At 45.2% G+C, this 14018-nt stretch overlaps 3 protein-coding genes across 3 annotated transcripts; 2 read left to right on the top strand and 1 right to left on the bottom strand.

Moving 5' to 3' along the window:
• Window positions 1-145: 145 nt before the first annotated feature.
• Window positions 146-2211, top strand: LOC124469585. The gene is made up of 2 exons (XM_047022972.1): window positions 146-1305; window positions 1383-2211. Exons 1-2 carry the CDS (start codon window positions 1170-1172, stop codon window positions 2159-2161), a joined length of 915 nt encoding a protein of 304 aa, XP_046878928.1. The 5' UTR covers window positions 146-1169; the 3' UTR covers window positions 2162-2211.
• A 70-nt stretch (window positions 2212-2281) lies between these two features.
• Window positions 2282-5408, bottom strand: klhl42 (kelch-like family, member 42). Its single transcript, XM_047022967.1, has 3 exons — window positions 4224-5408; window positions 3900-4093; window positions 2282-3766 (listed from the first exon to the last, which is right to left on the bottom strand). Exons 1-3 carry the CDS (start codon window positions 4994-4996, stop codon window positions 3318-3320), a joined length of 1416 nt encoding a protein of 471 aa, XP_046878923.1. The 5' UTR covers window positions 4997-5408; the 3' UTR covers window positions 2282-3317.
• An 846-nt stretch (window positions 5409-6254) lies between these two features.
• elapor2b (endosome-lysosome associated apoptosis and autophagy regulator family member 2b) lies at window positions 6255-13831 on the top strand. The gene is made up of 22 exons (XM_047022966.1): window positions 6255-6474; window positions 7974-8094; window positions 8187-8370; window positions 8465-8612; window positions 8703-8792; window positions 8887-8992; window positions 9115-9264; window positions 9402-9490; window positions 9596-9776; window positions 9924-10052; window positions 10153-10243; window positions 10325-10427; window positions 10565-10702; window positions 10819-11091; window positions 11572-11745; window positions 11857-12046; window positions 12144-12240; window positions 12329-12430; window positions 12543-12669; window positions 12806-12984; window positions 13085-13247; window positions 13357-13831. Exons 1-22 carry the CDS (start codon window positions 6298-6300, stop codon window positions 13423-13425), a joined length of 3081 nt encoding a protein of 1026 aa, XP_046878922.1. The 5' UTR covers window positions 6255-6297; the 3' UTR covers window positions 13426-13831.
• Window positions 13832-14018: the final 187 nt, after the last annotated feature.

Genomic DNA, 14018 nt, shown 5'->3' with positions numbered 1-14018 from the left:
GTGTCTCTCTCTCTCTCTCTGGTCTCTCTATTTCCTTCTCTTTTGTGACTGTCTCCTCCTCTCGATGCCGCTCTCACTCTCAGTAGGTGTACCCTCCCCTCCAGACCTATTTTCTCTCTCCCACACTCCCACACACACACACACACACACACACACACACACACACACACACACACACACACACACACACACACACTGAGCCACAGCTGACATCACCCACCCCCTCTGCTTTGTAGTAAGGGGTAACACAAGGGTCTAGTAAACAATGTTGAGCCACACTCACTCTATTAACCCTTTATCAACCACACTAAAGACTGTACACTATCCACCCACTGGGATTCATGTTGAATAATGCTTCAGGCTTGGTCAGTGCTTAGTCAGTATAGGTATAAATGTAGAAAACAATTGCCTCTGGGATTCCCCACCATTTAACACTTGTATTCCCATTATGTAATGCAAATGTCTGCTGTTGCTGTTCTGCCCAAACTGCTTGCCATTAGCTCCCTTGATCCTTCAAAAGATTAAGCATCGAGGCTGTGTTTATGTGAATTTGGTGGGATTCGCTCCACACAGAGATCGATGGGCGGCACTGATGTTGGGCATTGATTTCTACTTGCTCTCCTTTACCAAGCCCATGAATTAAACAACAGACCAGCATGAGATCCACAGCCCCCACCTCAACCCAACTGTCAGTTAAGATAACATCGGGGGGGGGCTGCATGCATGAGCATCTTCCATTTCCCATCACTGTTTTTGTATTAGTATCCATGAAACAAGTGTCAATAATTGTGCTAATTACATTTCTAGGGATCACAATTCACACACCACAGTGTTTCATGGAAAAATTATGACATTAACAGTGTTTAGTTTCATTCTGCCCACTTCACACATTGAATTCACTTATTTTAACGACGGACCCTTTTATTGCATTGGAGTCATTTTGTTTTTAAACAAATCAATTTTAAAAAATTGAAGAGAAAGCTCCTGTCAAGGTGAAGTAGAATACTTTGGAGGTATTTTTGAAGATTTTATTCGTTATTTTTACTTCAACAAGGATGTACTGCCATCTTGTGGAAAGATTAACATTATAATTGTGTGGAAATACAATTATTTGGAAGAGGAATGATTCTAACGACTGTTGCCATGGATACTTTCAAAAAAGCTTCAGAATGTGGTTTGTGTTCATTCAAATAACCATAGCCATCCAGTTGCAGTCAGACATGGAAGTGTGTTATCCCTACACAGAAAGATATCTACTGAAACTAACATTCTATGCAGCAGACTGTCCTGTTCTCAGCCAATCAGGTAAATATTTACTGACATTATACTCTGTTAATGATACCAACAATATAAGTTGACCTTAATTCGTCCTCATTGCTCAGGTGTTTTAAAGAGACCTCACCGCATTCCAACACACACAGTGAGAGTGAGAGTGACCAACACAGAGGAGAGGCCTCTGACCTTCCAGAACCTGCAGTGTCTCTCCCTCAGCTTCCCAGACCTTTACTACAGACTCACAGGGAACCTTTACGCTCCTGATCTCTTCCATCTCGCCTACCTCCAGACAGACTTCCTGTCCTCAGAGTCCTACCTTCCAGCCAGACCAACTGAGTGTCAGGACCCTAGCTACAGGGGGCACACCAGGAACACCAGATCCTGTCTGGAGCACCAGTCTGTTGCTGAGGAGCTCCAGCAGGTCTCTCAGGGGGAGGGGGAGAGCTGCACTCCAGACTGGATGCTCTGTGATGGGTCATTTGTGCCATCCTATCCTGGGAGGGAATGGGCCTCAATTAACCACGGGGGCCAGGATTTCAGCAGGGCTTTCTCTAGTGTGACCTGGACAGATAATGCACTAGATATACTGGGGAGGTGCAATATCACTGATTATACTGTGTATGAGCAGTTTGTCTTCTCTGTTGATGTGGACATTCTGCATCCAGATCATTCAGACAGAACGGGACTGATTTCAGTCTCAAGAGAACCCAGTCACAGCCCCCGAAAGGAAAGGACAAGGTACAATAATGCACGGGGCCCCAGACCTCACCAACAGAGTCGAAGGAGATATACTGGAGCCTACCTAGCTAACTCAGTCACTAAGATGGAGAAGAAGTCAGTTCTAAGCACTGAGGTTTTTTATGAGGTTTACAATAGCATTTGTTAGATGCATGACAGAATAATATTCCCCAGACACATCCAGCCTTTTTCCTTACCAGACTTGTGTTCCATTTACACAAGTTCATTTGATTTGTATCTACACATTGAAATAAAACAGGCACACAAACAGAAGTCTGTTTTCTTTATTGTATTTTGTCCAAAGCATCCCTCAGAACACAAAGCAAATAGACAAACCCATATCAATCTGCTCCATCGAATCTTTTGGCGAAAAAGCGCTTATTATAATGATATTACCAGTAGACTGAATTGTATTTGTAAGTGCTATGCACAAAGAATATTAATCACCCAAAGCAATGAGAACTAATTTCCTATCGTCTGCGCTTAAGTCTTTGTTTTCATTAAAGTGCCTTGATGAAGAAAAAAAAACTGCAGTTTTGGTCAGTTGCTGGCAATGGAACACTTTTGCATTTGTGCTTTATTCGTACAAAATCCCAAACTAATTTGGAGAAGGCACATTTTCATCATCCATTTCATGGAATTTTAGGCTTGGCTTAGTTTACCCAAGTTTATACTTTGATAAGCTTTAATAAGTTCCCTACTATTTCATAAGTTCTATCAATGTTAAGCCTTTAACAAAATACATTTTAAGACATATCATTTAACCAATATCAAGTTCATTTAGGCCTATCTCATCAAAAAATCTCATTTGTCAAAGAAAAACCAAGACTGTTACTCCATATCACACACACGTTGCAGTATTCTCATATCTGAAACTTGCATTTAAGGTTTGCAGTGTACTTCAATAAACAAACATGTTTGAAAATTGAATCATGTTTCATTGCTTTGTAAACACACGGAATGCTTTATGCGATCCAAAGGATCTAAATAGTATGCTCCTATGATACATGCTCCAACTGAGCCACAGTTCATCATTGCTGTTTGCCCACAATTAAGTAGTTATTTCATGGCATCATTAGCATAATAAATAACCTGTCTTTAAACTGTATGCTGTGGATTGTGTTAATCCACCAGGCATTTGACCCTACAGCATTCTGTAACAGCCATCTTTACCCTGTAACCTCTGCTCCTGGTTGTTTGCCATGTAGCCTCTCGGAGCACAAACAAGCCTCTAGTGGTGTAGCTTCCTGTCTAAACAACCCATTTGGTGGTATCGACCTCTCTCCCAGCCCTTACTTTACCAGTCATAGAACATTGGGGAGGTAGAGGGAGCAGAGCAGCATGTTCTGGCCCAGTGCAGGGAAGCGTCGAAAGGCCTCCCAGGCGTCCGAGAAGATATTGTACTTGAGGAAGACCCTGTGCTCCAGGCTGGTGGGAAGGCTGACGTCCCGGCTCATGATGTAGATGCCGTCGTTGTGCAGCGTGCAGGTCAGGTTCAGGCCCGACTTGGACGTGTTCTCCTTCAGTTGGAGCCACTCGCCCGTGGCCACGTTGTAGGACTGCACCGTCAGCATGTCCTCTGTTTGGCTTGGCCGCCGCCGCCCAGGCTCCAGCTCGTGAGTGTACCCCCCCACCAGGTAGATGGTATCTTCCACCGAGAGCATCTGCTGCTTGCGGACATGGGCGGAGCAAGAACGGAACACTGTCCAGCTGTCAGAGGTGGGACAGTAGCGAAGGACACTGGTGTTCCTGTCTGGCACACACACATACACAAACAGGCAAATAATAAGAAAGCATGAGACACAACAGTTGTCTAATATAACAAATGGTTTAGGTTTCCAGTTCTGTACCCCCCCCCCCCAGATCTATCTACTCGTCAGACAAACCTCTGGCTGTATAGCCTCCCATGACATAGATCATGCCCTGGCACTCGCAGGCAGAGAACTCCGCAAGGGGGTCAGGCAGCGATGATACACAGGTCCACCAGTCCTGCTCTGGGCTGTAACACTCCACCGTGCCCAGACTCTGGCCTCCCACAGCATAGAGCTTCCCTCTGACTGCCAGCAGCTTGAAGTTTGACCTGAAGGGAAATACAGATATCAAGAAACTGATGTAACGGATGTACCATTTGGTGAGTTAGCAGATATACAGTCACTTGACATGTAGAAGTGTTAGTGTCCTATTGGAAGATACTCAATGAAGATAGTTACCTTTTCTGGTTCAGGGGTGCCACCTGGTTCCACTCATTTCTACAGGGGTTATAGCAGTGGGCAGCAGAGATCTCCTGACTGGTCAACCTGTACCCGCCCACAATGAAGAGGTAGTTGTCCAAAACGGCCGAACCATAGCCTCTAACGTTGACCATGTCCGAGGGAAGGTTGTTAGCGAGCGGCTTCCAGCGCTGCTCCAGCTCTCCGTACTTTAACATGGACCAGGACTCATCCTGGTCAGGCAGGTCCAGGGACAGACAAGTGAAGTCCCCAATAGCGACCAGTGTAGCTGTGCCTTTCATGCGCATCTCCTTGACCTGGTTACGCAGGCCAGTGGGTAAACTAGAGAACTCGGGCCTTCGCAACATGGGGTGGTAGAAGCAGCTCATGTACTTGAGGCAAGCATTACGAAGATCATGAGTTCCATAAACCTCAGATAGGTTAAAAAGTTCTACGCAATTTTCTAGTCTTATCTCAGACGAGAGGAGCTTCAGGATGGAGGTGACTTGCAGGAAAGAGGCTGTTTCAATTAAGTCTTCGAGTGTTTCATTGACAATCTGCACTTTGGACGTGTTGATGAACTCTAGAACCAACTCCAGACCCGGAACACTCAGCCCCTGCAACTGAACCGAATCTTCTGTGGACTCGCGCATCCCTGAGCTGTACAGGGCACGGAAATAGTCACTTTTCTCTATCAACTTCCTTTTGTTTACATTGTAGGTTTTGTCATCCATGACAATTTCAATTACTTGCTCCGATGACATTTTTTGCATTTGGGTTGAATAGCCTGCAAGTGAATTGGTCTGGTCTGTGTTGCTATCTGTCCTCCTCCAACCTCATACGAAGGGACAATGATCGTTTACATTTCATTGGCGTACGGGTGGTCTGCAACAGAAAAATATGTTACCAGGCCTATATATGGTAACATTCTGATCTGGACGGTGATGGCAGGACAAGTATACAGCTGGCTAACTAGCATCTTGGACATGCACAAGATAACCAACTATTTGAAAATCCCGTCACTCATCACAAATCAATTGCTGCACGTTTAAAATGTTGCACTGGCACATACGGTCATTAGCAAAACGTTGGATGCCACGTTCTCTTGCATTGGCATGCTCATATTTGTATTGTAGTAGCTTGAAGCTTACTACCTTCTTTCCATCTTTTCAGCTTGCTCATAACTTCCTGTTTTGGTTCAGTGGGTCGCGTCATTTCCGTCATGTGTACTTCTTCGCATAGCGTGTTCGGAAAATTACGGATGAAATGCTGCCGCTCAGTGGATGTTTATTTTGTTGATTTCAAACCCAGGTCAGGATTTATCAAGCATGTCAGGCATAACATGTCACTTATTTCTATAGTATGTCGTGTCATTTTATTGGCCCTTTTTCTAACATTTTTTATTAGCCCAAGATCCAAGACCCTGATTTGTAATTGAAAGTAAGCTAAAGTTATTAATGACAAGCCTTTGTTTTGTTGTTTTGGGACTGTTCCGGGTAACCACTGACTGAAGCTAAATAACAAAAATTAAAAGCTGACCATACTGCATCTGCTCTTTTTAAGCCATTCAACTGTCAGCGGAACAAACGGTTTAAGGATGGGTGGGTTAAGGACAAGTTATTTCTACATTCTTCTTTTTGACAAGTCTCTTGAAGGAAGTAAAAATGTAAAAGCTCCTCAAGAATGCGGACAGGCCTGTGGCTGTATTCAGTGTTTGGTGTGAGCTTCGAGCGGGTGAGCTGATCTGGTTTCAGACACCTTTGCAAAAGTGCTCTCAATGGGCAATGTGATAAAACAGAACTGATAAAAGTCAAGAATAGAATTAGCAACACCTGGTATGGTATAGTTACTTGACTGTGAGGTAGCCTGTTGTACTGTAGGTTTTTGTATTTGGTGCCTCTACTATAATACAAATACATTTTACCCCCTTTTTATAGATATGGCAAAACTAAAAATAATATTAATGGAGTCTTATCTTGCTGTCAATCTGTGACTGACAGGCCAACCCTGATAACAGTGACGTCAGCCGCGTGTAAGCAACAGCCCGATTGATCTGAGCAAGAGAGACGCGCGCATGCACAATCGGGACAGAACCAGACCGCCAACACAAAATCGTTTATTCCAAAATCTTAACGGCGTTTATTTAAACAAAGCGAGAATGCTGGAACGGTCGGTTGGGTTTTGTTTTTTATTATTTCTCACCGTTTCACAAATAGTGTCCGAAACGAAAGACCCGCATCCGTGCATCGAGGTGAGTGCTGAGCGATAAGGGCAGTAGCCGCTGTCACTTAATGTTTATTACGCTGTTACTAAATTATAAAAGATTCACTGATGGCTGGCCAAACCAATGAGCACGCACTGGCTACATTGTTGATTATTTAATCATAACCCACTTCGTATTATTGCATTGTTTTCAATGAAGGTAGCCTAAACCGTACTATTAAGAATATACATTCGAGCTTTAGGCTACTGTAATACATTGTGGTTGTGTAAGGGCAAAATAAATGAATATCATACACTTAAGACGGTTCCCCTCTACCTATTCACTGTCGGCTTGACAAAATAACGAAAGGCTTCATAATAACATGACGCGGCGCAACGAGCTTATTGAGTGTCTGTCTGGCCTCCATCCCTCTCCGCACCGCCTCCCGCTGCTCATCTGGAGTAATATTACCGCTGAGTAAGAGGAAACAAGTCCTTGGATGGAGGATGAACAGTGAGGTGTCTGGCGATGCACTGTCTTGTGAGGTCTCTCTATTTATTATTCCATCAGCGAGAGGAAGCCAGCTTTCTGTTGATTTATCGCTGTGAATACAGTATCTCTGTCTCAGCTGTATTAGCCTGCACTGTTCTGGAAAGTCACAAGGTTGCATGGTGGTCCATGCAGAGTGGGGGGTGCTCTGTGATTCAGGACACAGCTCTAGCATTATGGGTATTTTGCTGTCCCTGTCCCTGCTCCTCTCAGTATCCATGGTGACCACAGTGAGTCACCAGGGGAGACAAAGAAAACACATTCACCTCCATCTCCTCTTATCTGCTGGCCTCATATTCTCCTGATGTCAATATTTACCCATCATCCAGTCATAGCCCTATGGGGTGACTGAGGTGCCCTCTCTAAAGGTCGCTATGGCAATAGTTAAGAAGGTGTTTTTTAAGGTACATTTCACCTAGTGAGTACTGTGTATCTAAATGTATAAATATTCTAAACAATACCTTTTAAGGCTGGAGAAAGGTGATTAACTAAACAAAAGAGGTTTATCTCTACACCACACACACACACAAGTTCACACACACAAGCTCATAGTAGTACCCTCTCAAACTGACAGACTCACACATTCACCCACTAGTATCTGCGTCCTCTTTGGTGTCATCGCAACAAGCTCGTTTGGGTCTCCATGGTAATCATCACTTACTGTCGGTCCAATAAATCAGTCCATTAACACAAAGTATGGGTTCCTCTTGAATACCTTGCTGTTCATCTATTGCAGCAATATCAAACACATGTAGTCTACACACCCCACTCTAAGATGTTTCAGATCTTCAGGTGTGAGTAACTGTCTGTGTGAATCCTTAAATTTCATTGTAAATATTTCCTGAATGCCAGAACCCAGGGACATCTGATATGTCTTCTTTCTGTCTCAGTTGGATTGCGTAAAGCACATTTCTAATTCTTCTGCATACTACACAGTACTGTACTTTGATTCATGTCAATGTTGTTGTGCCTGTTTGTGTGTGTGTCTTCTCCTGCAGACAGACTACTACTATGAATACACAGAGTGTGACAGCACAGGGTCTCGCTGGAGAGTGGCCATCCCTCACAATCAAGGTTCCTGTTCAGGACTGCCCACACCTACCAGAGGAACAGACTGCTGTAAGGAAAGAGAAAGAAAGAGAGACAAAACAAAAGATAGTGAATATGTGTGTGTTTTTAAGTGTGTAACCCTCATCTTCCTTGTCTGTTAGCGTTCTCGTGTGCTGCGGGCGAGTACCTAGACATGTCCACTCAGAAGTGTAGACCCTGTGCGTCCGGTTCCTATTCGCTGGGCAGTGGTTTGAGGTTTGACCAATGGGATTCCATTCCTGATGGCTTCACCAGTCTGGCCACTTTCATAGACCTCAATGGAGAGGACAGCCAGGCCTGCAATGGGTAACACACACACTACACACATATCCACTTACTGACACTGTACATACATCAACCAACTCTGAAATGCAAATCTTTGTTCTGTCCTTTTGTTTAGCTCGTCATGGACACCGCAGGGCGTGTATCTGGAGTCGAGCCGCGACGAGTGCTCCGTGTCGTTGGTCTACGCTGTTCGGCTGGAGAAGCAGGGCTTAGTTTCATTCAGCTACCAGTACCCCGACAGCAACATCTTCTTTCAGTTCTATGTAAGTTTAAGTGTATCAAATGTTCAATCTTTATGGCAACGATGATTTTCTTCTACCATGTGGTTAGCATGTTTTCCGCTCTGTGTTCAGGTCCAGAATGAACAGTGCCAGGAAATGTTCCAGAACGACGATCAGAAGTGGATCAAACCCACCACCACCGGAGAGTGGGACACACATACGGTATGGCTGTTTGTGTGTGTGTGTGCATATGTGTGTGTGTGCAAGATGTGTTTGTATAATGTATACAATGCATGTTGTACGATGCCTTCCCCAGGTGAATCTTAATTCTGGCACCAACATCCTGTACTGGAGAACCACTGGGATCCTCGATGGAGGGAAGATGGTTAAACCTGTGCTGTTGAAGAACATCCAGATAGAGGGTGAAGACACACACACACACCCACACACACGCTCCCACACACATTCACACACTTTCTCATACAACCTTACCCCTTGTGTTGCTGCTGGTGTTCAGTGTTTTGAGGGGTGTCCATGTGTCCAGGTGTGGCTTACACATCAGAATGCTTCCGGTGTAGGCCAGGCTGGTTCAGCCCCGACCCTGGCTCCTCCTCCTGCCAAACCTGCCCACGGAACTCTGCTTCCAGCAAGGGGGCCCGCTCCTGCACGCCGTGCCCAGAGAATCAGTACTCACGTCTGTACTGCATGCACACACACGCACACACATACACACAGAAAGTATATGGATGCACGTCTGAGCGTAAACGTTTTATATGTATCGTGGATATTTACATCTTTTTATTTCTCTTTCCTTGTTTGTGATGATACCAGACGAGGGATGGGCAGAATGCAGGGAGAGGCCTGCGTGCTCAGAGAAGGACTACTTTCAGATTCACACACCCTGTGACAGTGACGGGAAGGTCAGTCTCCATTCCACACTCCACACACACACACACATTCTCACACACTCTCACACACTCTCACACACATATGGACACAGACTAATAGACGTGTTGTTGTTACAGACGCAGGTGACATATCGGTGGGTGGAGCCACAGATCTGTGTGGAGAATAAAACAGGTGCAGTCACACTGCCCCCTACAGGTGAGAGGGCACCCTGTCCTCCTTGTAACCCTGGCTACTACAACACCAATGATTCCACCTGCTTCCCCTGCCCCCATGGCACACACTCTGACGGCACCTCAGGTAACAACACGCACACAGTGCCAGTGCAAACATGGCCAACTCACAAATGTAACTAAACACTTATTCAATGACTGTCAGTGAATGTCTTGAAATGTTGCTCATTAAAGTGCTTGTGTTTATGTATGTATGTGTGTGTGTGTGTGACAGTGTGTGAGGAGTGTCCAGCAGGTACAGAGCCAGTGTTGGGATATGAATATAAATGGTGGAACGTTCTTCCCTCGAATATGAAGACGTCCTGCTTTAACGTGGGCAATACCAAATGTGATGACATGAATGGTGAGAGTGCTTTCCTCTGGGAAGATCTGGGTTATGGCTGTGTTATCATGAACCGTAGTGGACCCCACTGTGTTGGTGACAGAACTGTGATTGTGTTTAGGGTGGGAGGTGGCAGGGGACCATATACAAAGTGGTTCCGGAGGCTCTGATAACGATTACCTCATCCTTAATCTACACGTTCCTGGATTCAAGTGAGTCTGACAGCAGTACACGTGTGTGTGTGTGTGAGTGCATGTTATCTGTGTGTGTGCTAACTGTGTGTGTTTCATCAGACTACCCACATCGCTGTCTGGGATTACGGGAAGTGAATATGGCCGTATCACCTTTGTTTTTGAGACAGTCTGCTCTGCTGACTGTGAGCTCTATTTCATGATGGTGCGTAACCAAGTGTATAACTTATCAAAGTGTTTACCCGTCACATAGATCTCATTGGATAAAAGGAGAATAACCTGATTAACATGTCGCAACAGACGGTTTCACATATGAATTGTGTCCTGTGTCGCCCTCTGCAGGACATAAACAGGAAAAGCACCACCGTGGTGGAATCCTGGGAGGGCAGTAAGGAGAAACAGTCCTACACACACGTCATGAGCACCAACTCCTCTGTCTCTTACACATGGGCCTTCCAGAGAACTAACAAGGCTCTGGATGTAAGAACATACTCAGGCTCTACACACTGACAGATGTCTAACCACACATACCACATTGTTTTGTAAATATATCGATTCATGTATGTGTGTACATGTGTGTGTGTGTGTGTGTGTAGGCACGGCAGTTGGTCGGTGATGTGGTGAGGCTCTACTCTGTGAGCGTGACGAACGTGCTAAACGGTGTGGCGTCGGCGTGTCGAGCATGCGCCCTCGTATCCCAGAGTTCCAAGCAGGCGGGCTCCACCTGTGTCCCCTGCCCTGCTGGCTTCTACATCGACAGGGACACCAACCGGTGTCAGGAGTGCCCTCCCAACACACACCTGACCGGACATCACACCTACGGCCAGGACGCATGTGCACCCTGTGGGCCTGGCAGCAAGAGCAACAAGGTACCGTCACACACACACACACACAGACTTTTTTGATCTCTTTCAGTTCAGTTCAGAGGGCTTTATTGGCATGAAAACAACAATTGTTCATATTGCCATGCAGCAACGGTAGAATTTTTCAGAAATATTCATCAATATAAATCATGGCCTTATATATACTTATATTTCATACACTCACATAAACACATACATAGGTGTAATTACACCACACAGGTACAACTTGTATCCATGTTATTATTATTCAAGTTAGTATATTATTAATGTTGCAAAATTATAGGTTGAAAAAATTCATAAATAAGTTAATATATTCACACATATATATGTATATATATCCATATATATTTCTCTCATCATAAAAAATGTATAAAGCTTGTAATTAAATGTCTTTATGTACTGTAGAATCACAAGACCATTTTGTTATTGGTCTTCATTGAGAGTATATGCACTCATGTTTATTTTGGTGTCGTATGTTCCGCCCAGGATCACTCTCTTTGCTATAGCGACTGCAGCTTCACATATGTGGGTAAGAGCCAAACATGGACCTTTGACCTGAGCCCCCTGAGCAACGTGGCCTCGCTCATCAACGGACCCAGCTTCACCTCCAAGGGCACCAAGTACCTCCACCAGTTCAACATCAGCCTGTGTGGACACGAGGTAGAACATACAAACACACCAACACATTAGCTGTGTCATAATATCATATCCATTTACAACCACCAACAATTATTTCACATTTTGAATTGTGTGTGTTTGTGTCTGCTGCAGGGGAAAAGAGCAGCTGTCTGTACAGACAACGTCACTGATCTTACTAGTAAGGATATGCAGAGTGACTCCGCCCAATTTGTCAACTCTGTGGACAGCTTCATCTGTCAATCAACCATTATCCCTGCGGATGGGCGGGGCTTCAGGATGGCTCTCTCCTCCCAGTCAATCAGTTTAGCAGACACCTTTCTTGGTAAGGAATAAGGGTTCATTAGTTTATTGGCCAACTGTAATTTGCCTTTGAAATAAAGCACCTGCATGGTTTTAAAAGCTCTATTTTATTCTATCAGGGGCAACTGTGGACACTGTTTTGGACGGAGTAAATGCTAAACCAGAAATCTATCCTAAGAATTCAAAGGATGTTCCAGACATCAACTTCTTCTACAGGTAAGGAAACCTCCCACTTCCCCTGCCCAGTGGGTCAATATTAGTGTCTGTTTCCACGTGTCACATGTCCCTGCTGCCACTCTGTCAGGTCTACCCAGGCGACGGCCTCCTGTGAGCGAGGTCGCAGTACGGTCATCACGGTTCGCTGTAACCCAGAGAGGAGTGAGAGTGGAGACCTGTCAGTGCCCAGGTAAACAGCTGGTCATCTGCTAACCTGCCTCAGGTCTGTTACCATCCCGCTCTGGGTTTTAACAGTGCTTGTGTGTGTGTGTGTATGTGTGTGTGTGTGCGTGTGTGTGCAGTTCCTGTCCTGCAGGCACGTGTGATGGATGTTCTTTCTACTTCCTGTGGGAGAGTCTGAGCGCCTGCCCCCTCTGCACCCAGAGCGACTTCCACCAGATAGAAGGAGCCTGCAAGGGTGCAGTCCAGGTGGGGTACAAACACTTGCATTAACCACTCATACAGACGCACATACACACCACCATACAACCATACTCTTGCGTTAACATTTCTGTCTCCATATGTTTCTCTTTCGCTCTCTCTCTCACCTACTCTATGTCTGTAGGAGACTCTGTACATGTGGAACGAGCCAAAGCTGTGCACTAAAGGCGTGTCCCTACCAGACACAAGTTCCACCGCATGTGATGCTATTGCCCTATGGTTGAAAATGGGGGTTGGGGGCGGGGCCTTCATGGCTGTGCTACTCATCTCTCTCACCTGCTACTTCTGGAAAAAAAACAAGAGGTCAGTGACAACTGTCAATCAACAAGGAATGTTAAATCTAAACCCCCTTCTCTGTATTCAGTTTTGTGTGTGTGTGTTGCTCCATGGCGCCCCCTGGCAGGCTAGAGTATAAGTACTCTCGTCTGGTGATGACAGCCAATAAGGAGTGCGAGCTGCCAGCTGCTGATAGCTGTGCCCTGGCAGAGGGGGAGGAGCCAGAGGATGATGTCGTCTATTCCCAAAATTCCTCACTACTAGGCAAGCTAAGGGCCATCGCCAACAAGGTATGTGTTTGTCCCAATGGTATTCTGTATATTGTTATTTGTGTGTGTGTGTGTTGTATAATGTAGGGTGTGTGTGTGTTAAAGCGGTGTGTACATCATGTCACTGCAGGGGGAGGGAAAGTGCAGTGAGTCGGTGCAGCTGAAGTCGTCCCAGTCGGAAAGATGGGTCTGGGGATAAGGAGGAGCGGAGAGCAGAGGAGGAGAGAGAAGAAGGAGAAGAGGAAAAGGGCCAGCTGTGTTGGTCGTGAGCTGCTTTCCTCCTGATGTGTCCAGAGGATTACTGACTCCAGTTTCCCCAGCTGCACGCCTGTCACCATGATTCTGGAACTAACTGGACAGTGGGCCCCCGCTCCAGCACCTTAACTCTACCACACAGGGGGTACACACTTCAGTAACTCCAGCCTGCCCCCAGGACACTGAAGGGCCATGAATGAAAGATTAAAGAGCTGTTTATGTTTTTTGTATATTTTGTAATGTAATTTGGAATTCTCTGTAGGCTAAAGTAATGTTTAAGGTGTTTAATTGTTTAAAGTAATTGGGAATATTGTTATGATCCTTTATTAAACTCCCACTTGGTTAAGGAATACGTTTGTTTTGTGTGTTTTTTACAGTTGTAAACACATTGAAAACAACACCTTTGTGCTTTAAAACGTCAGAGAGAGATAAATCAAATCAAATCAAATCAAATTTATTTGTATAGCCCTTTTTACACGCAAGCATGTCACAGAGGGCTTCACATGCGCCCATAGAACTGCCCCTCAACCAACCTAA

The sequence above is a fragment of the Hypomesus transpacificus genome, chromosome 7 (assembly GCF_021917145.1).
Source record: "Hypomesus transpacificus isolate Combined female chromosome 7, fHypTra1, whole genome shotgun sequence".
Taxonomy (NCBI): Eukaryota; Metazoa; Chordata; class Actinopteri; order Osmeriformes; family Osmeridae; genus Hypomesus; species Hypomesus transpacificus.
This window is presented reverse-complemented; position numbering and strand designations above follow the sequence as displayed.